Source organism: Ascaphus truei, chromosome 6 (genome assembly GCF_040206685.1).
Source record: "Ascaphus truei isolate aAscTru1 chromosome 6, aAscTru1.hap1, whole genome shotgun sequence".
Lineage (NCBI taxonomy): Eukaryota > Metazoa > Chordata > Amphibia > Anura > Ascaphidae > Ascaphus > Ascaphus truei.
The window spans coordinates 79,946,155-79,968,898 of NC_134488.1; the positions used below are offsets into that span (position 1 = coordinate 79,946,155).

At 40.0% G+C, this 22,744-nt stretch overlaps 1 protein-coding gene across 3 annotated transcripts in view; it reads right to left on the reverse strand.

The window, feature by feature from the left end:
• The window catches only part of CEP104 (centrosomal protein 104), a 70,524-nt gene that overhangs the window by 41,560 nt on the left and 6,220 nt on the right, over nucleotides 1-22,744 (reverse strand). For all 3 annotated transcript variants that reach the window (XM_075604925.1, XM_075604923.1, XM_075604924.1), the window contains 10 exons: nucleotides 22,135-22,273; nucleotides 19,307-19,369; nucleotides 18,909-18,985; nucleotides 16,575-16,743; nucleotides 16,027-16,182; nucleotides 8,992-9,234; nucleotides 7,081-7,284; nucleotides 6,253-6,420; nucleotides 4,112-4,285; nucleotides 73-249 (listed from right to left, as the gene is read on the reverse strand). In XM_075604925.1, coding sequence (XP_075461040.1) covers nucleotides 73-249; nucleotides 4,112-4,285; nucleotides 6,253-6,420; nucleotides 7,081-7,284; nucleotides 8,992-9,234; nucleotides 16,027-16,182; nucleotides 16,575-16,743; nucleotides 18,909-18,985; nucleotides 19,307-19,369; nucleotides 22,135-22,273 — 1,570 coding nt within the window. The remainder of the gene's footprint in view (nucleotides 1-72; nucleotides 250-4,111; nucleotides 4,286-6,252; nucleotides 6,421-7,080; nucleotides 7,285-8,991; nucleotides 9,235-16,026; nucleotides 16,183-16,574; nucleotides 16,744-18,908; nucleotides 18,986-19,306; nucleotides 19,370-22,134; nucleotides 22,274-22,744) is intronic.

Sequence of the window (22,744 nt, forward strand, 5' to 3'; positions counted from 1 at the left end):
ATGATTAGATTATATTGCATGTTCTGCATATATAGCACCAAGCGAACTACTGATATGTAGGTTGATCCTTACCCTCATGACATTGTCAACTGTAAATCCACTGTTTTCCATCCCCAACTCCTTGATCAGGTGCTCGACTAGCTCCACTTGACTCAGGGCCAGACGGAAAGGAGAAGTTGGTTTAAGTGGTTGAACCAAATGAGCCGGAATAATTTGCAAAGGCTTAACTTCCTTAAAAAGGGCCATCTCCTGCAGAGAAGGGCATGTGAAATATGTAAGTGTATATCCCCAAGACCATTCAGACATAGGACATTTCCCAGATTTCCATTTAGCCTGAAAATGAACAGCTCTAAAATAATCATTGCAAACATTAAATCTTAAGGCCTAAATGTAACCTCTTTATTATTGGAGGTGTCTGCAAAACATTACAAAGTCATTAATGACATGACAAGAGAAAGAGCCTAAGTTTTAGGATTCAGAAACCAGAGCCCGTAATGTCCTAGCTTTTGATCTTTATATTGCAACACAAAATGTTAGCTAAACATAGCTTTACAGGTATTACCATACTACAAGTCCACTGTGGGATTGTTAACATGTGCAAACAACGAATATCCTCCATTCTTTTTACTCCAAGACGAAGCGCTGTTCTAGAGCGTGAAACGCGTTGAGGGGGAGATCGTGGTGTAGCCTTGTGTGTGTGATGTCCAAATAAAGTTTTTTCAATCAACCCGGAAGTAGCCTGGATATTTGTCACTCCCAGTGGCGCCGGAACTTCTTTCTTTCCATTTGACTTCTCTGAAGGCTGCACACTGGTTAACGGAGGACAGAGGAGAGCAGGACCCAGATCGGAGAGCATCTAGAGGTAAGGAATTCCCATCCCAGCCCTGATCAACTTAGAGGTCCGTATCTGCACCCTCCATTCTGTTCCCAAATGACCACACTGACACCTACGGGTGCTGGGACTATTTACCGGAGCACAGGACAGTTCCCTTGTTTACTTCCATTCAATCGACTACTGAAAATCTTGGAGAGTTTTTTGTTGTTCTACATTTCTTAATTAACTAAGGCAGGGGTTCTCAGCTCCGGTCCTCAAGGCCCCTCAACAAGGTCAGGTTTTCAGGATATTCCTGCTTCAGCACAGGTGACTAAATCACTGGATCAGTCGTCAAGTGAGAAACTGATTGACCACCTGTGCTAAAGCAGGGATATCCTTAAAACCTGGCATGTTGGGGCGGCGGCTTGAGGACTTGAGGTGAGAATCCCGGAACTAAGGTGTTCCAGCAAATATTCATTTGTTGCAGGGTTGCAGTTTTGTCTACCAGTGGTAAATTATCATTTGATGGCACTATAAAAACCATAAAATACAGCAAAGTCTCTTTTTAAAATGAAAAAACTCACTCTTGCAAATGACTAAAGAACATTTACATGAAACATTTGACTAATGCCTGCAGTGGTATATATTTTTTTTTTAATGTCTGGTAAAGTACAGTATGTCATGTCTATCGAGCACAAAAGTGCATCTGTAATGGCTTTTCACGATTTCCTTTCAAGTGTACGATTACGAATCCCTTGTAAGTCAGCCAAGGGCTGCCCATAATCAGGCACCAACGGGATACAAACGAAAGGCTAGAGCTTTGACAAGAACGTTATTAACTCTGTGGACACGTCTGTGTTGAAAGGAAACCGTATGTGGTTTTTTTTCCAGGCTGGATGCTTGCAACAGTAAATAACAGAGGAGGTCCCAAAAGGCAGTGAGTTAATACATGTATACAAAGTGTTACTGTTCCGTCGTTAAGCTGCGCTGGAATAGCAGAGAGGACTGAGACCGTTAGGCTTGGGCAGCTGCTCTGAGCTGCTTTCTGCCAGAGAACAAGGCATGTATTGTTCATACTCAAGGTTTTAGATGTTTTTAAGAAGTAGTATTTACATCATAGATTTCATTAGGTTGATTTGTATGTGCTTTGTACAACAACAAAAAAATTATATAAATATATTACTTCATTCATTGCATGTGATTTAAAAAAAATAATCTCGTCATGTAACCTTTTTTTTTTTTTTTAAACAGGATTCAGATGGTCCTCCAGAGCGTATTATATTCTGCTATGTTGACCCCTTGGTTCCAGAGATACTTGCATGTGAAGTTACCAGTGTGATTGCAAGGGATTTAAATGGCTGTCCAATAGGAGGCTGTTACGACTTTGTGGCTTCCTATTGGCCCGCCGGATCCATATAAAAACGGTTACATCTTCTAGATTTAAAAAAGACCCCGTCTGTGACTACAGATGCAGTCTTGACTTTAGTCACCAATCGTTGGGGGAAATAACCCAAACACTAGCAAACTCACCATGGCCAGTGCACAGCAGGCTGAAATGGCCCATCGGATTAACACAGCGGGAGTCCCTGCGTTTGAATGGGACTCTCCCTGTGTGAATCCTACCCCTTCACTGCCAGAGCAGAAATGGTCTCCGCTCTGCCAGTACAACGTACCTCTATAAGCTGATAACAAACACGCTACGCAGCAAAATACTGAGTATCTCTACATGCTGATAAACAGCCACATGCCTCCCCTCCTCTGCATCCCTACCGAAGGTGCCTATCTCTTCTGGGAGAGAAAAAGGAGGTCCCAAATCTTCACAAACGCACCAAATGCAGCCCCAGCCATTTTACGGATCAAATGTCATAAGCATTTCAAATCACAGGGTTTTAAATGGAAATAGCCGACCCATAACTGTCAGCACAGCCGCACTGATATAATGAAAAGCATAGTGAGGGAGCAGTTAATCACAGAGACATATGCCAGAGATTAGCAGCATGTGTGCTAAACCCATTTGATTGGCATTATCTTCAGGGTTTTTTTTTTTTTTTTACATTAAATTTCTAATTATACATATATACATCCATAAATACATAAATACTGTACTTTAAGAATTTGCTGTTTCCTCTACTACCCGAAACCAACCACATGCAGATTGTTACAATGCTCCTTGTAGTAGTCATTCATGATGGTCAAGCCTGCTTAGAAATAATAGCCCCCATAACGAGTGCTCAAATTCTATTCAACTCTATTATTTTTAGTGAGGATGCCCCAAAGAAGGTAACTTGTGCTACCGTGTAATACTAGATGTGTTGTTGTCTTTATCTAAACACCATGGTCAATTTACAGAACATGGACATGATAAAAAGGCAACTACAGAGCTGTCAAGAGCCCCCACTCCAGAGCATGAGAAGGAGCCTCACACATGCAGGAGATTTGCGCAAAACCCTTTCTCACCTCCGGAGCAGGGGATCCAGAGTCTGCTGGAGGTGCGAAAAGCAGGGTCACAACTCAAGGGGCGGAGTAATGGCACAAGGCGGCCTGGTTAGGACAGAAGAGGATAAGGTTTAGGACTGTCTCAGGGTCTCATGTCAGCGTGACATTTACCTCATGCTGAGAAAGACCGCGAGACAGAGCCCTAATGCGCGAGACGATGGATTTGTGCACTACATGCAGCGCTTATACTGTTAAACAGGGGAGCATATAAAATGTATGACTGCCCTGTATCCTGCAGAGAATGAACTTTGGACATAATTGGCAAAGAACTATGGTGCGTATTAATGATCGTGGCATGAACGCAGAGACAAAAAAAAAGGTCTTGCTTTTTATTTTCTCAGATCCATTATTTTTATGTCTATTTAAACATATCAGCTTCTCAGATAATTAAAAATATATATATATAACATTTTAGAAAAAGGAATTATGCAGCAACCATTTCCACAGAAATTAACATTGTTAATTCGAAATGGCAGCATATTTATTTATTTTTGCCTGCAACAATGTTCTTTAATACTGAGCTAAAAACATAAATCTTCTTAGTTTCAGATGTCAAACTTTTATTCAACCCACATATCGGCATAACTCACATGAATTTCTAACGCATTTACATGTTTCTCCCCATTTCGTATCCTGATTAGTTGTGGTGGGTCCTGATGAGACTTCAAATAGTGTATTTAATCTCAAATAACTGCTCAAAATCAGGGACGAGATTAAAATAAAAATCCAAATTTCATTTCATTTTTGCTCTAAAAATAAAAACAGAAAAGGACAGCTTATGTTATTAAATACCACACGTACCTGAATAAAGTTGGATGCAATTATGCGGTGACGTGTGGCAGAGTCCCCGGTCCTGGACAGCATGTCTGAAAGGGTTCTGTCCACACAGTGGGTGGTTTCCACTTTGCCCAGCTTGTGTTTGGGAATATATTGAGAGATGATCATTTTTAAAAGTCTTAATGAGACTTGGAAAACCTGATCCAAAAAAGAACGAAAACTCAGAAAACACTTAGGGGGTGGTAGCAAATCAAAAAGTCTCCCAGCAGCAACAAAGCAAAGAATCCTATTACATCCAGTAGAACCATTTTATCTGAATTTTTTACTCCAGTTTTGCAGTTGGGAAATTGACACAATACATCAATTTTTTTGTTTTAAAGGGAACTTCACACACACACACACACACATTATATATATATATATATATATATATATATATATATATATATATATATATATATATATATATATATATATATATATAGCGTTCTCTTTACACGCTCGCTCTAGGTGACCGTATCACATTTCTTGGTTTCAAATATTACCTCTATGCTGATGACACACAAGTTTACCTTTCAACCCCTGACTTTACACCTGTTGTAAAAACCAAAGTCCCTGCGCCGACTCAGACGTAATATGTCAAAGACGGACCTTCTCATACTTTCTCCCAAGCTTGGCTCTACTGCCCCCTTCTACATTAGTGTTGGCAGCACTATCATACATCCAGTATCACAAGCACGCTGCCAAGGGGTCACGTTTGACTCCTCGCACACATTCACAATATAGCTTGTTTTTTTTTTATCCATTCGTTAATGTGCTGTAGTTTGAATTAACACACTGGATCAAAAATTTCTCAAGTAAGAGGCTTACCACTAATTGCACCTGTGAAAACAAACCGGCTGCAAAACTAGAGCAAAATAACAAATCAGAAAAAAAAACAACATCTATTGATTTCAATGGAATTACACTCCTTTCATAAACACGTTGCTGATTTTTGCACTGGCTTTCCTCCAATTTTGCAACTGGAAAAGTTTAGTAAATAGACCCCATAGTAAGGGTTGTCAAATTCAACTCATCTGGGCACAGTGAAAAATGCAGGGCGACTTGTGGGGCTGAAGGACCACGGCTGCTGCAGAACGTCTTCGGAAGCAGAGCAGTCAATCACAGCTTTGCTTCCTTAAGTCATATCGCCAAACTGCCTTGTATAATGCTATATAAGGCACGACTTTGGGAAGCCGAGTGCTGATTGTCAGTTATACTTTTGAAAAAGTTCTGCATCAGTCCCAGTCTTTCCTGTACGGGACCCGACATTGGATCAATGCAGGTAGGCAACAATTTTCCAGCTCTGCCTAATGTTAAGTTGAGTTTAATGATAATCATGTCCTAAAAGTTGGCATTGAAAAGTATCACTCATCTTCCTTTCTCATGTATGTCTAATTCTGAAGGCTTGCCTCCCAAAAGCATCTGTTACCAATTAAGATATCATCTTTACTAAGCCAATGTTGGTCTTCTTGAATCATGCTTTATTTTCCACTGGCTAGTACATTACTCCCCCTCTATATATCCATTGTTAAAGTCTTGCATGTAGAACTATACTCCAAAAAGCAGAGGAAATGACAAGTACATGGTATCTTAGACCCCTTTGTTAAACTTGTGACTATAACAAAATGAGAAGTCTCTAAAGACATTTTTATGCCTAAATAGATTCAGTTGGGCAGAGGCTTCCCATAGCTTCACTATGTCAGCTAAATGAAATAACAAAGCCCAACTTCAGGATTTATTGTTTTAATTAGTCACTCAGACTCATTAAAATCACTTTGGCAGCATCAGCCTGGAAAATATAACCATGACTTTGTCCAACCCAAGCTTTATATATGCAAGGGATATACAGATATTATAGCTTGCGTTATTCATTGTGAACTATTCCAAAAAATCATTGGGCAGCATTTTCTGCCTAGTTTTCACAGATTACACATACTTAACTCAATCACTGCTGGAAGAGCTTGACAAATATGAAACACGCTGTCCTGGATAAAAGGGACTAGCTTTAAAAATGAGTCCCAAAAGAATAAAGTACACCACATTGAGGTGTCATCTGAAATTTTTCTTTTAAACAAAGTGAAAAATGATCTAAACAGTTACCGAATAAAGTTATTACTACTCACTGAGGACACTTTGTCTTTGATGGCTCTGCGGACAAGAAATATAGCGGCTCTGAGCATGTTCTTCAAGTCATCCTTTGATGTTCCACTGGGCATCTCCACCAGCTTTTTGTATACTGCAAGTAAGGCATCCTCTCTATAAGACCAGGTCTTAGAATATGCTCCTGCAACCTAAGAAAGGAACTCGTTCAAAAATAGTCTTCATACCAAAGCAAACCCCTGCAATCAAACATGCTGAAAGCAATTCCAAGTAGGACTTAAAATGACCGCTAACTCAAAGTCCATTTTCATTGGAAAACAGAAACCCCCACATGAGATGATCCATTTTTGCCCTCAACCCCCTATAAACAACTGAAGAGAAATTGCTAATGTGGAAAAGTCTATCCTGTTGGATAAAACCACACCCTGCATTTATACACTGTTCAATGCAACAATCTAAAATAACACCCTAGAGTATGCTTTTCTCTTCAGGACCCACATGCAGATGGTTAATCAAATCAGAATTCATGCAAATATGTTATTTTTTAATTTCCTCCAAATCAACCCAGTAAGATGCTAAATGCTCGTTATATTTTTTACTTTAAAAAAAAAAAAAAAACTATACGGTACTGTGCAGCTTTGTATTTTTAACCGGGTAATGCCAAAAATATGAGATTGTTTGCAAAAAAAAGGACCTTGTCAGCTGCACCTCGTATATTACAATGTGTTTGTAATTTACAATGATTTGCTGCTTAATCCTTCCACTTGGGTAATTATTGCTACCACCACTGTTGTTTATTAGGCACATGCATTTACTACAACGTATACATGACTTAATATTGTAATGTTTACCAAAGCTTCACCGAACACTTCAATGGCAAAGCCAGCTTCTCGTAAGGCTTTCTCGGTTAATGGTTCTGGTTCTCCAGTGATTCTGCTTCTTGGAGTATCGAAACTATCTTCCTCATTTGTCTCTGGCTCAAGGTAAGTGAATACCTCCGCCTGGAGCTTCCTCTGAGCTGGAAGAGGCCTCTCATCATATGGTAAAGCTTCAACCTAAAAAAAAGACAGAAAAGATTTTAAAAAGATGGCCACCAATAAGCAGCTTGTCTTATAATTCTCACTGGAAAAGTTACAAATCAATGCCAAAAAGTGCAATCCAAAAGGTCATCCTACTACTTTCAAAAGGATATCACATACTGTTAATTACACAGATATTATGAACCCAATCATTAAAAGAGAGACCTGAGGCCCTGACTTATAATGCCCCCTGGCAGTAAAATGTGTATATTGTGAGTGTTCATCTGCATGTGCTGTCCCAGGATCCCGGGCGGCAGTGGAAGCATTGTATGCTAAGAGATAATGGGGAAAGGCATGTTTGTGGACCAGTCAGACATGTAGATGTAATCATAAGTGGTATTTGTTGTACACTGTGAGGTGGTGTTATATGTATACATACAAAATGTAGTATACACATTACTGTGCAGCATATTACATTTCAGAATAATGTGATCAACACTATATATTCAACATTGGCAGCAATATGAAGCTGTAGAAAACTGAGGCACTGATGCAGCATTCCAAATACGACGCAACCCCACTCCCATCTGAAAACGTAGGCCTATATCAATGGTTTTCAACCTTTTTTTTCTTTAAGGAACCCTACAATTAGATTGTGAAATTCTGGGGAACCGCAACACTCTCTGCCCCCCCCCATCCAACTCTCCCTCACCCCATCCCCCCCCCTCTATCCCCCCTGTTCGTTCGTCTCTCTTCCCCCTCTGTTCCCCCTTACACTCGCTCCCTCTTCCCCCTTACTTCCCCCCCCACTCCCCCCTTTCTCCCTCTCTCCTCCCCGTACACCCCATTTCCATGTCTCCTTGCATTCTCTTCCCCCCCCCCCACTCCACACACACTTCCCCCTATCTCTCTGAGCCTGCGCCGGTCTGCAGCTCTCTCCTCCCGTCAGCCGGAAGTTGGACACGACTTCTGGCGCAGTCAGGAGGGAGAGGAAGGAGAGCAGTGACCGGGCGGCTGCTGCTGCGGAGCTCGGGAGCCGCTGGGTCACTGCTGCGTGAGGTGCCGGCACGCCGCCGGGCCTGGGACAGCTGGGAGAGTTGTCCCAGCTCTCCCCCCTGGTGGCTGCGGAACCCCGGTTGAAAATCACTGTCCCGTTACAAAAGTAGAACATACACAATTATAATGCACATATAGGAGATTTCAGCTACATGTATAAAACCATCTTGGAGGTTTTGATAACATATCGGTTCCACACAATGTAACTGCATCACTACAATGTCTTAATAATCATTGACTATTTTAAACATTGGAGCAATAAAATTACAATCTACAACAAGCTCTAATGCCTGTAATATCACAAAGAACAGACATTCTCCGAAAAAAATTACAATGTAAAGAAAGGGGCACAAGGAACAGATTTAATGGTAATATTCTCACCATTTACTCATCAGAAATCTGATGCTCATATCATAGAATCTGCCGTGACACCTAGCAATTATACATGGAAGTAAGAATAGGTACAGAAAAAGGAGTGCCACACCCACAAAAGACGTAATGCAAGAATAGTGTGGCTGTGCTGCCATTGCCTATACCAACTCTTTGCCAAATTTGAATGTCTGAAATGAACAATATTTCACTTACTATAAATACCTAATTACACAAAATGCAACAATTGTAAAGGGTTATAAATATTTATATATTTAACAAGCTGTTTTTCCAAAATCTACAGTATGTGTTACTTACACTTACACCTGGTACAGCTGCAATAGGGGATGGAGCTGGAGGAGGAGAAGGTGTCCTGAGCCGGGGAATTGGTTTAGGAGAAGAAAGTTTTGGTGGCTTCTCTGCCATCATTTGGCGATCACTCTTTGCTTTCTTCGCGATACTTTTCTCCTTGTCTGGCTGTGGTGAAGCCGTGGCTTTGTGTTGCTGAGGGCTGACGGGGTGCTGCAGAGGATCCAGGACCATCTCGGGAGATCTCTGTATCTGGTTAAGAAGAAGAAGAAGAAGAAGAAGCGAGATGACAGATGAATTAGAGAAAGGAAAAAGAAAGTAATGTGAAAGACACTTTGTAGGTGATTCACAGAGTTCTGATAATGAACTAATAAAGAATGAGAAGACAACGGGGCCTATTCTCATAGCTCCGAAGTGTGACACACCGCTTCTAAAGTGCCCTTAGAAGAGGATTGGCATGCTTTGCTATTCTATAAGCCCTTCTCGCTTGTCCAATTCATGTCTAATAAACGTTTTTTTTTTTAGAAGCGGTTTTACTCTGGGTCTGCCAATTGAATCGGTTCGTCAAAAAAGCCCCCAACTCGCATTTTTTAACAAAAACTGCAATTCTTGTAGCTCCCTTATATTCAAGATTGATAGTGCGAGTTACATCCAGAGCCTAGACTGTGAGTTTGGCTGAGAGAGCAACACCTGTAAGTCAGACTGGGGATGGAGTTAGCATCACGTCAGATCATTCCGCTTCTAAAGCAAGCACAATACAGGCATACCCCGCATCAACGTACGCAATGGGACCGGAGCATGTATGTAAAGCGAAAATGTACTTAAAGTGAAACATTACCTTTTTTACACTTATCGATGCATGTACTGTACTGCAATCGTCATATACGTGCATAACTGATGTAAATAACGCATTTGTAACAGGCACTATAGTCTCCTCGCTTGTGCACAGCTTCGGTACAGATAGGGAGCTGGTATTGCTGTTCAGGACGTGCTGACAGGCGCATGTGTGAGCTGCCGTTTGCCTATTGGGTGATTTGTCCTTACCCGCGAGTGTCCTTAAAGTGAGTGTCCTTAAAGCGGGGTATGCCTGTACAGGCACTTTGGCTGTTAAACTGTGCGGTTTGCCACTTTTTATAGAAGCCGTTTAGAAGATTTGCAATAGACAGTAGGGTTTTTTCCTCACATTTTATTCCACTACTTCTAAACATGCAAAAACGCGCAGTATGGAAATGACAACTTAGGAGGTACTAGAATAGGCCCCGATATATTCTTAGGAAAAACACTTAATTGAAAAAAAAAAAAAAAAAGTGAAAGCTATGTGAAAGATGGGACTGATCTCCCTGATCATTTCTTCGTTGTATCACAGCTAAAGTAAGGTTAAATACAAGGCACATGTAGCATTGTGAGGCTGAGCTCGGCTATGAACAATCAGTGGATGGATATGTTAGATTTAGTTCTCCCTTTGCACTAGCCAAGGTACCAAGCTCAAATATTAATCAATGGCCTCCAACTCAAATCATTTACATACAATATTCACCCATTTCTTCCCCTTGCGTTGGAAAGAAGGTGGCAGGTGGACTTGAATGTACATGTCTATTCTCAAGCACTACATTTAATGTTTGCGTCTTTAGCAACGGCATTAAGTGATATTATCAAATCAGTGAGCTTTACCTGTGAGCTTTTAGATTGTAAGCTCCTTGGGACAGGGATCTCCTTCCTATTGTTTCAATCTGTAACATTTGCACTCATCATACAAAAGTTATTGTCCTCCCTCCCACATTGTAATCCGCTGCAGAATATGTTCGTGCCATATATATAAAAATATAATAACGTTTTTCCTTTTTTTCCTTTTTGTTGTCACATTGTTGTTATCCTTCCTCCCCCTTTCTTTTCCACCCCCAACCACTCCTTTCCCTCCACATTATTGTAGTTGTTGTTTCACGAGATGTGATCTCCAGACCCTGCATTTGGGTATATTGTACAGCTGCTACAAATTTTGCCAAATATATCTTTTTTGACTTATTCAAATTGACAATTGTATCTATTTGCGTGCTTTTGCTCATATATATATATATATATATATATATATATATATATATATATATATATATATATATATATATATATATATATATATATATATCGGGGGGGTCAGAGGTCCCCCCTGCCTCCGTGCACCAATTTATCTACAGTGTATATTTATACATTTAGTTCTTTGTGGGGTGCTACCTAACCAACATACTTATCATAGTATATTATGTGGATACTAAAAGTATAAGGAATAGGCAGCACTCAACAATGGGACCGTGAGTAATGCGTCAGTGATGGTGCAACGGGAACAAGGAAAGACCCTAAGTCCTTCAAAAATAATCTTGTCCACAAACCCAATGGGGTTCCCAGCATGCAAAATGAATAGAGGAGATTTGGAAATGCCAAAAGAAACTTTTATATACAGTACCGTAGCAAAACAGCGCATAGCACAAATGACACAATATCAAAAAGAAAAATGCTGATACATAAAAGGACAGTCCTAATGTGAACATACACATAATAGATGGGAGGGAGGGAAGGGGAAAAGGGGGAAGGAAAGAAACAACATAAAAAGGGGGAGGGAACAGTATATGTACAAGGGGGCCAACATTTGGGGGGGTGGGGGTGAACCCCTTCTTCTGGCCTGTTCCCAAAGACCAGATGGGTCTTCGGTACTTCCCTTGATGCCCTATACTTAAAAACCTCCCTCCAAGGTATATCCAGAGGGATTAAACCCCACGCTATACTCTAAGAGACAGGTAGACCTATTATGTGGATACTGTTCATTTTATTGACCTTGCAATACCAATCAAAATGAAAAAGAAGCAGTGAGAATTTAGTTTCAACTGGCACAGTCTCTCTGTCCTGATATTGTCTCGGATCCGGAGCAGGCAGTCTGAAATCTTATCTCAACTCGTCGTTCTTCCCTCGTCATTAAAAAGCTATTATAAGTTCAGCATAATCTCTTTGCTACTTTACAAGAAATCTGATAGCGGGAGGTGAGGGTGAGAATTCCTTTGGAATGTCCTGTCATAGAAGTTAAACATCACACTGCTTGTAGTCATGGGAAAAAAACCTGCAATGAACGCGCTTCATATGCCAATAGTTTTCTCATATCTTTAATGCCCAACAGTTTAAAACCACATACTGTAGGTAACATATTATACTAACCTCAAGTACCATGGACTACCACATTCACTTTATTTCCATTTAAGGGTGCTTTTCCGGTCTACTCTATGTTCTCAATTTAGCATTATGTCTACTTTGTTTTCACTCTAATCAAATATGAATGTACAATCCACTGGTAGCTTCTATTTTAGAGAAATATTGATGTGAACTAATAACTTATTTGAAAATGGACATTGTAATTGTTTTAGGAACAACTCTAACTCAGCCCTGACTAGTACAACTTCAGATACTGCTACAACAACTGTTCCTCAGATAGGTATATTACTGCCATCATTTCGGACTGAAAGAGATTGGGTTTGTTGTTATGCTGTTAAGAGTCAGATTTTCAGGTGTACATTTAAAATACTATTAAACATATATTAAATTAGCAAACAAAAAATAATAGGGTGGTCTTTATACTTTATTTGCAACTCTTATGTACAGTATTAGGTATCACTGAATAATTCCAGATGTATTTCTTACACATAACGTGTGCTCATTTAAATATTCTTGAAAATATGTCATATGCATTATACAAGGATTCAGTCACAACTTAGAACTGAAATCATTTTTCAATAATGTCTCCCTTGCGTATATATTTCCAAAGCCATTTATATATGTTTTACATTTATTTATTGATTAAAAAGCTTGGAGTGTAATCTTAAAGATTAGTCCCGCTGGCTTTGTTTTTTTTTTTTGGTGTGTTTAAAGTCTCTTTCTAACATTCTCCATGTGAGAATTTGCTGGGTATGTGGTTCAGGTACAGTAATGCACTGTACCATGGAGACATTTATTTGCACCTTGAGACTTTTACGAAATATAACCTATTTACATGTCTGCTCATATATTAATAATAACAACTTTATTTATATAGCGCTTTTCTGCCAATGGGACTCAAAGCACATTAGAGTTACAAAAAGGAAAATGAGGAAAACATTTAAGGTTATAAGAGGGACTAAACACAGGGAAAGATACAATACAGGATAGGACGGTACTGTCGCTATTAAATACCGGAGAGGTTGTGGTTCATTAATGAAATGCCTGGGTAAACAGTTAGGTCGGGAGTCTGTTTTTATAGATTTCCAGGGAGGGGATCTCTCAAACTGTATGAGGCAAATGGTTCCAAAAAGTGGGAGCAGCGTGGCTAAAAGCTCGGGTCCCAAAGGAAGTTAAGGAAATTCTGGGAACTGTTAGGAGTCCTTCATTTGCAGATCGAAGTGAGTGAATGGGAGTGTAGCGAGCTAGAAGCTCTTTCATATAGTCGGGACCCTGGTCATGCAATCAACAAGCCAATCTTGAAAAAAAAAAAGTGTCTTTGTATCGCAGTCAGTGCAGAACATGGAGAACAGGTGTCATGTGGCAAGAACGGGTCTGGTTAGTTAACAACCTGTGTAGGAGGAGAGAAAAAGATCCCTATTGGTGCACACACACCTCCACAAATATGCAAAATAATTCAATTGTATTAATATATGAAGAAAACATAAAACATGAACTAATTAAAACTTCAGCTTAGCTGCTGAAAAGTGCGTGTCAGACAGTGATATACGTGTCCTCTTCTATAATACCATATAAAAGTATATAGGAATTTTTGTAGGGACTCAGAGCGTAGCCAAGTTGTAGTTGCTACAACATTAGTATGCGATCTCAGAATATAATGGCAAAATATATCCCCAAAGATATTCTACTTCTAGAGTGTTTAACTAGAGAGATGAACACAAATATGAGTGTTCCTAATAAAGTGAATGTACTTATTTAGACATTCTAGCACTATTATTTACAAACCATGCATCCTTGTTGATGGTCTGCTGAATTGAGCGTGTTTCTAGTAATAACTTAAATCCTGCTAGCCCTTCCCAGCGGTTAATAATGTCCCACTCACATTATTCTCATTGTTTGGTGTCAGCAAATAAAGGGCCTCATGCAGAGAGCAGCGCTATTTAGAATTGGAGAGGGGGAAAAATTTTAGCTTTATTGGAGAGTTTTTTTCTCCATATGCAGAAAGGGCATAAAACTGCATTTACAATCCTTTCTGCATATGGAGAGTTTCAAACAGCGCTATGAGCGCTATGAGCGCTGTTGAAACTAGTGGGAAAGAAATCGATTTTTTTTTTTCTCCTCCACCGGCCGCGGAGCGCCAGCTGCTTGGTGGAGGGGAAAAATTGTGAAAATCGCTCCATTTTTTTGCCGCGAACAGCCACTAGATGGCGTTCGCTGCTCTCTGCATACGGCCGTTTTCAAGACTGGAGAGATTTCTGTTCTCTCCAGCCGCGCGGCGAGATTCTGAGAAAAAAAAAATGGCGCTTTTTTTAAAACTCCCCATTATCTGCCTTTCTAAAGGCAGATTTCGCCAATACATGCCGCTTTCCCTGTTAGCGCTGCTCTCTGCATGAGGCCCAAAGCCTTTTTTGAGATGCTAATTGTGATGTTCACATGCAGTCTGATAGCAAGCTTTAAATATCTAAACAAACAGTCTCTGTGAGCTTGCAATTGCATCATACTGTAAAAGACTACTTTGTATCTCTCATAGTAGAAATCATATACTTTGCACTAGAGCTATGTTTGATCTAAAATGTATCTTACAACTTATACTAGGTCTCCATGACCTCTGAGGTATGTTTGAACATACAGCAGTAGTTCGTGATTGAAGCACTCCACAAAGCAAAACAGACCGGCTAATAAAAAGTCTGCAAAGTCCGTAAATTTTACCTCCGTGTACGTGGGTTACAGGTATAGCCCACAGTTTATCTTGGAGTTACTGATAGGTGCTCTCCAAATCCAGCAAGGAGAATTAACCCCAAGCAAGGAGGTTGTATTAAACAAAAAGATGTATCCCTTTGTCTAATAATCACAGAAGCAAATAACCTCAATAGGATTACCTAGCAACGTTGTGCTTGGATATAGAACAGCACTATACCTCCAACCATATCAGATATACCAGTGAGATACCATAGTATAAATTAGATGTTATACATACTCTTTAACCCTTTACTGTTGAGAAGAAAAGCTCTATATGTCCTTTTGCTATTCACTGTCTGACACTAGTGGGATCCACTTATGGCCCAAATCAATTTTAGCTTGCTATTATTCTTTGAACCTGCAGCTAGATCTAATCCAACACCTCTGTGTTGGTCGCGCTACTGACGTCAGCGTGACGTCATACCCGACGCGCGTTTCGTTCCTGCGATGGAACTTCTTCTGGGGTAGGCGGGTCTATGCTCTCCGGTGACTTTTTATAAAGCACTACTAAACACTTTTAATTGGATATGAAACGTGAATAATACAGAAGGTAAGTAATTAACCCTATTAATTGTTGAATAGACAAACAGTTAGTAGATAACAACCTGGCCACAGAATTCTACACCAGCTGCAGGCTGCAAAATCATAGGCGATAGGACAGAATCATGTGGCACTCCACCTTACAGGGTACTGGTATAGAGGAGTATACTCCTGAAGATACTCTCTGTGACCTGCCAGTGAGAAAAGATCTGAACCAGTTGAGAACTGTTCTCCGATCTCTGTACCATATAAATACTAGGACAGTAAAATTACAACAACAACAAAAACCACACCTATAAACAAGAAGCTTCTGAAATATACAATATGTTTTAAATATTTACATTAGTTTAGGCTGTACTCTTTAGCCAAAAATGTATATTTCAAATTTTGGCAAAGATTCCATTTCATATCGAAAGGGCAACAGACCATCAGGGGTTTAATGAACATAATGCAAAGAAAAAGAAAAAAAGATCCAATATGTGCAATATAAAAATAAAAAAACATGCATGGGATAAGACAGTGGTAAAAAGACACCCAGGTCAGGTTCTGTAATAATAAACAGTTACATACTAGTGCAATATCTAGAAGGTCATGAAGTTCCAACTGTTGATACACCTTCAGCCGGTATTCCTCCATCTGTTGTTTCTTCTGCTTTGCCAAGTCATAATCCTCTTTCTCCACAGCACAGCGCTTCTCTACCTCATAGCGACCAAGCCGTTCTCCAACCTGAAAGAAACTCACTGTTATTTCTTTGCAACTTGTTACACTGGCAGATTTACATTGCCCTTAAAATGTAAGGTCAGAAAGAAGTCCCCATACTCGGCGAAGTAAAGAAAGAATAAGCAGTAGGAAGAATAGGAATTGTATCAGATTTCCTCTGCAGAATTGTGATTCAGGTCAATTATCTCTTAAGTATTTAGACAACGAAGTTCACAGTGCAATAATATTTTGATACACTATTTAAATTATCTTGCAGAAAATGAACAACAAACATAGTAAATCTACATGGGATTACTTTCTGAATATCTGGAATGCCAAGCATAAAACATTCAACATCCTTGCTCTAAGTAATATGTAACAAGAACTCCTAAAATGGCTCTGTTTATCTGTAGCTGCACCTTTTGAAGATCAGCAATAGCTTGTTTGAGCTTCTTGGCATAGTCATAGCGTTCATGTCGGACAGCCTCTTGTTTCTTCTCATCCAATTTGCGGATTATCTGAGCAACTTCTGGATCTTGGTACATGTCAAAGGCCAAATCATCCAGAGGAGAAATAGAGTCAGGTTTCCTGCAGTCAATTAATACAATTAGTTTTTTCCTTCAACTGTTAATTCCATATACAGTTACACATATGTCTGTTATAGTCATGCTTCAGATAAAATTATTATTTTAAGGCCAATCTTAAAATGTAGACAACATTGTGAAGAGAGACCACTGAGGTTGCAAGAGCTCATGCAACTTTAAAAAACATTTAAGGTGGTCCTGTAAATAGTATCAAACCTTCTAAAATATCTATTGTACGGATATATGTCTGATTATGGATACTGGAGCTCGCACTATATAGTAGTTGCCAGTGGCGGATTTCCCATTAGGACCGGACGGCAAAATTCTGGGGCACCAAAAATGTCCGCCCCCATATACATTTGCTGCGCCCTCGGGTGGCGGCCGGCTCCTTGCTGCCGCCCTCCTTCCACTTTCAAATTGCGGTGTCATTTCACCAATGTGACATCACACAGTGTCTCGTTGCCATGGCAATGCGGCGTCAAATGACATCATAACACTTACTATGGCAACGTGCACGTTGGTGACGTCCTCGACGCCATTTGATGCTGCAATTCGAAAGGAGGAGGAGGGCGGCAGCAAGGAGGAATCTTAAATTAAGCTCTAAATTAAAAGTGTAGGCACAACAAAATATTGACTTTCAATGTGTAATCAAACATTTCACTTTTCTTAAAAGAGCAATCTAAGCAATATTCATTCTGTTTTTTTTTTAAATAATAAAATCAGTCCTGTAGTAGCAGTAGTAGTAGTAGTAGATCAGGGGTGCGCAAAGTTTCCCCCCTGCGCCACTCCTCCGCTCGAGCCCCAGCATCAAATGACACCGCAGGGGTCATGTGACATCGGGTTACCATGGCGACCAGGTAGGAGAAGTTATAGAGGCCTAGCGTGCTCCCCTGGCATTTAATTTAATTGCCTTGGGTGAGAGCGCGAGACCTCTGTAACCGCCACGCCCCTGAAATTCTCCCGCCCCCCTGAAAAATCTCTTCCGCCCCCTTGTACTAGATAACTCATTACCTTTTTTAATTTTAAAATTGCACTCTCAATTAAATTTTTAATGAGTTTTAAAGCATCCTTTAATTTCTATTGCAGGTTTAGCCCACCTGCCAAGCAGTGCAAGATCTTTGCAGCAGTTTCCTGCTTGTGATCATTTGTTGCCAATATTACTAGCGCAATGTTGAGCTGCAAACTGTAACAATAGATAATGTTACCTCAGTAATATCAGGATACATTGAAGCTGCCGAGTAAGGCCAGGTTCCCCGTGGCTAGTGCAGCGCCCGCCACAAGAGCCGCCCCACAATGGGGCCGGGCCGCACTGCGCCTACATTTTCTCCTGCTCTCAAGAGAATTGAGATCAGGACTCATGACGAAGTGCTAGGCCACACCCCCCACCAGTTCAGCCAATGAGGGTGAACCTGCCGGTTGACGTCACGGCCGCGCCCTTGTCACGCCCCCCTCCCCCCCCTGCAGACTGAGGGACTCGGCTGAACGCGCCGCCAGCCTGGCAGACGCGCGTGCAGCGCAGGCACTGGGGCCGTAGCCTTACACTGATTGATTTGAAACTGAAAAGGAAGCCATTTAGTGAAACCTGGGAAACAGGAGTTTGCTTCGATCGACAGCTTAGGTAATTAGTTTTCAATACAAATAATCAAATGCTGCATATATTAAAACCCCCAAAAGCTTTTCTGCTTAGATTGCCTCGTCAATATTGGGTGTTACAGAATGTAACACTCTAATCCACCTGAAGTGCAATGCAAAGCCAGTGTTACAGATTTCAAGTTAAGGTTCATGTATGGCTATGCGACTGATACAATGGGATTCCAGTACAGTACAGCGTATTTGCTACCCCTAGTGGCCTCCCTTTCAAACAACAAACACAAGATGTTGATATGCATTTGTTGGGAATATTATTCAGAAAGATTTGCTAGATTAAAAAAAAGTCTTCCAATCCCTCCGGTTTTGTAACCGTATTATCTGATTCTTCAAATCTGGAGATTTACATTATACAGGATTCCGTACTTCCATATTAATGACCCCCTGGAATTAATCATTAAGGCCATGGTGAGAAAGTATATAGAGAGAGTAATATTTGTGACAATGAAGTCTTAACGTGCTTCTATGTTGACAATTTGCATAAATATCCTCTTTTGAATAAACGATCGACATTGTTCTTACCCAACATATGATGCATCCAGCGCAGGGTCATCAGAACTATTTCCCAGGTACTGGTCGATTAATTTCTCGCGGGATGGCTTGCGGGATAAACATAAAAAAATGTCATGAAATTACCTATTTGATGTGGGCATTATTCAGTATACACAGAAGTGACATTCCCATGTCTGGCGTAAATTTGAGCTCCTTCCACTTCCTTCTCTAGTGAGAAGTAGGTATCAGGGGATAGCTATTGAGGAAACAAGTAGCTTGATAAAAAAAAAAAGATAAAGGGAAACTCAACCCTTTGTTTGGAATTGTAACATATCTATGATTTATAGAAAGATGTGGTGTCACAAATTGATAAGCTGGTTAGGGTATATTTACAATAACATGCACACATGCTATACTTTCATGCTTACAGTATTGTTCTCTTCCCCGAGATCCACTGGGTCACCAATGATATTTATTGCAATGAGAGCAACCTAATGTGAAAAATAAAAGCACAAAAACAAACCAATTATTGTAATGATCAATTACAAGACTATCTCTAGGATTCATCAAACTCCGGTGTAGCATTCTCGCACCCGATCTGGCATTAACTGCCATTCAAGTCAGTGGCAGTTAATGCCAGATGAGAGTGCAAAACCCCACATTGGCGGTTTATGAATCTGCCTCTGAGCCATATGTCCGAAGCTGTTCTATGCCGTTCTATTACATAGCCATTGGCCCAATTTATTGATTAGTTTGTACAGAAATCAGTGATTAATATCCCAGCATGTGAAGGATATCTCTGATTTTCTGCTTAAATTGGGCCCATGCCCTAATGTGCCCGCTGTTGATATACTTGTCACTATGGATGTGACATCATTGTATACCAACATCTGGCACGATGGAGGCATTCAAGCGGTTCGAACAGCCCTAGAGAGAGATCATTGTGAATCACATACATACAGGAGGGGTAGCCCTCACTCTGCCTAAATGAAAAGGGACTCCTCTGGGAAATGAAAACGGTATATAGTACAAAAGTAGTATATATATATATTTGGGATTCACCCCCCGGTCTCTTAATGGAACTCTTGGAAATAGTCCTATTTAAGAACTACTTGAGGTTTGAAAGGAAGTTTTTTTTTTTTGCAAACCCATAATACAGCTGTGGGGAGTAATTAAGCCCCTGTGTATGCAAATCTTTTCATGCATAACTATGAGTCAACCTATATTTTGGATTCTGCTTTTCAACAGTACATTAAACTCAACTTATGTTAAATATTGACAAATTGTTTGTTTGGCAGGGATCAAAGGAACAACTACTCTGCGTTGTTGATTACAGTATTTGAAACCTTAGATACCACAATCAGATTCGGTTTAGCATGTAGTAGGACCACAATCTAATTTTTCCATATGGAAGTATTTGTTGAAGACCAGCAAGTGCAGACTATCCTATACCGTAAAAGTACTGACCAGAATACAATTCCCAATGCTACCTCTCAACATCCACCACATGTATTAAAATCGCTGCCCTTTTCATCATTTTTGAGGGTTAAAAGGATTGTTTCGCAATCACAACAGAAACAGATTCAATTTGATAATCTAAAAGATCATCTCTACCACAATGAAGAGACTTCATCAGGACAGATCACAGAATGTAATCAGGAGGGATAGAATGGTGTTTGCAACGACATTCTCTCCTATAAGTTTTCATTTTAAATGGCTCATGTACAAACATTGGGATATCCTGAGGCAAGACCCTAATTATCCACAAGCAATTTGAAATCAATGTATGTGTCTTTATTTATATAGCGCCATTTATGTACATAGCGCTACACAGCAGTAGTACACTTGACAATCATAAATAACAAATAATACAAATAACAGATCACGGGAATAAGTGCTTCAGACATAAAAGTAACATTGTGGAAGAGGAGTCCCTGCTCCGAAGAGCTTCTAATTGATTAAATCAATCTTAACCAAAGTGATTAAAGAGCTGGAAAGCTGGAATGGCCTCCCACTGAACGTGGCAGGTAAATGCCAACAAGTTTACATGATCAGCATTGCTAGGATTATATACCCACTGCAGCTGCTGCCCATTTTAGTTCCACATGCTGCATAAAATTAATATTAAATTTAAATACGTTTATATGGAACAAAAGCAGAAATAAAATTACAATGTCAAAACTATTTCTCCCAAAGGAACTTGGTGGGGTGAGTTTACCCGACTGACTGCGCGCGTGTGGCGACATTTGCGCGGTGGTCGACCTGGTATCCATGGATACACCCATAGTGTGCTCTCGTGCTCGGGTCACGTCAGATCCCGTTCACGGTTGTAGGGGTGTAAATTGTGGTTGTGATTTGTAGTTTGTAAACTCTGAAGGTCCATTTCGGGACCGCAACGTCAGACTGTTTTATGATTAAATAAAATGTGATTTACATTTATCACTTGTCTGGCTTGTTCCATTTCATATATACTTCTTTTGGTGTTTACTGGGATATTCACCATTTAGCAGAAAGCACTGCTATTTTGCTGAGAGATGCAAGTCTTTTTTTCTTACTATATTTTTTTTAGTTTGTTTGATCTTATTTTGTATTTTTATCTTAAGACACCCTCCAATTCTGGAAGGGCTGCAAGGTGTCTTCGGGTGTAAGGGGGTGTCTGATAGCATAGCGCTGCTTAGGAAAAATGTCCCTATGTGTACAGAAATACAAATTCTAACACTTGACTCTTGTACTGCTTTTTTAGTAACACCACAGTGTACGTTTGCATGACATGCTTTGTACTACAGCTGTAATGCAAAGATGAAGAGCGTTCCCAGTAAATCTTTCCACAGAATCAGGGAGACTATGAGCAATATTTAAGCGGTTCTTGCCAGATAATTAATTTGTTATCATTACTAATGATCTGGACATTTATTAGCAGATCTAGCAACAGACACCCTAACTACTGGAATCACTGCCTCAGTGAACTGGAAATATTTGGCTAAAGATTTCTGAGTTTATACAAACTGATTTGGCATGTTGAATGCAATGATGAACTGCACACTATACCATGCCCTATGGAACTACATATTGAACTGTTAACATAAATAAAAGGCAGGGATGTCAATGTCTGAGATCATGTTTGGTCTTAACTGTAATGTTAACCCAGAAGGCGAAAAAACAGCAACAAATCCTATAACCATCAGCAGTGCACTTTAGTTAATACATGTCCTTTACATGTCCCCTCTGCAAGATCAACTCACCCCAGCAAGCTTACCTGATTATACAGATTGTATCTGTTTGGATAATTTTTGTGGAAGATCAATTTGAGATAGTGCCCGGCTGCATCAACATAAACAGACTTCAGTTCTCGTGCTTTGTACCCTGTTTTTTCATTATCTGATAGCGACACATAACTGAGAGGGAAAAAAACTAAATGAATATTCAGATTAAAAAAAAAACGAGAAGAAAAGCCAAGGAAAACAACAGTCAACGGAGCAGAGAATTAGATAGAAATATTGCAGTGTAGTGTTTAAACCTCATCTTAAAAGTGCCCAGAGGTAGATCGCAGTTAAATCAGCTGGGACACATCACTGCCAACAGGCTAAACTAGTTCAGCTTGTTCATGTCTGCATACATTGTACAATGTATGAAAATTAGAAAATAAACTAGAATGATAGAATGAAGGCTGCCATTGCTCTAGGCAGAAATGAGGCTTCCTAAATAAATGAGTGTATGACTCCGAAGATAAGCTCATTGTAAATTCAACTGTTTAATAGGTCATAACAAATCCCCATTATTTCACTCAATATAATACTTCACAGCTTCAAATAAAGCAGTTTCTCCATTCAAGCCATGGTTACCCAACCCTTATACCATTCACATTT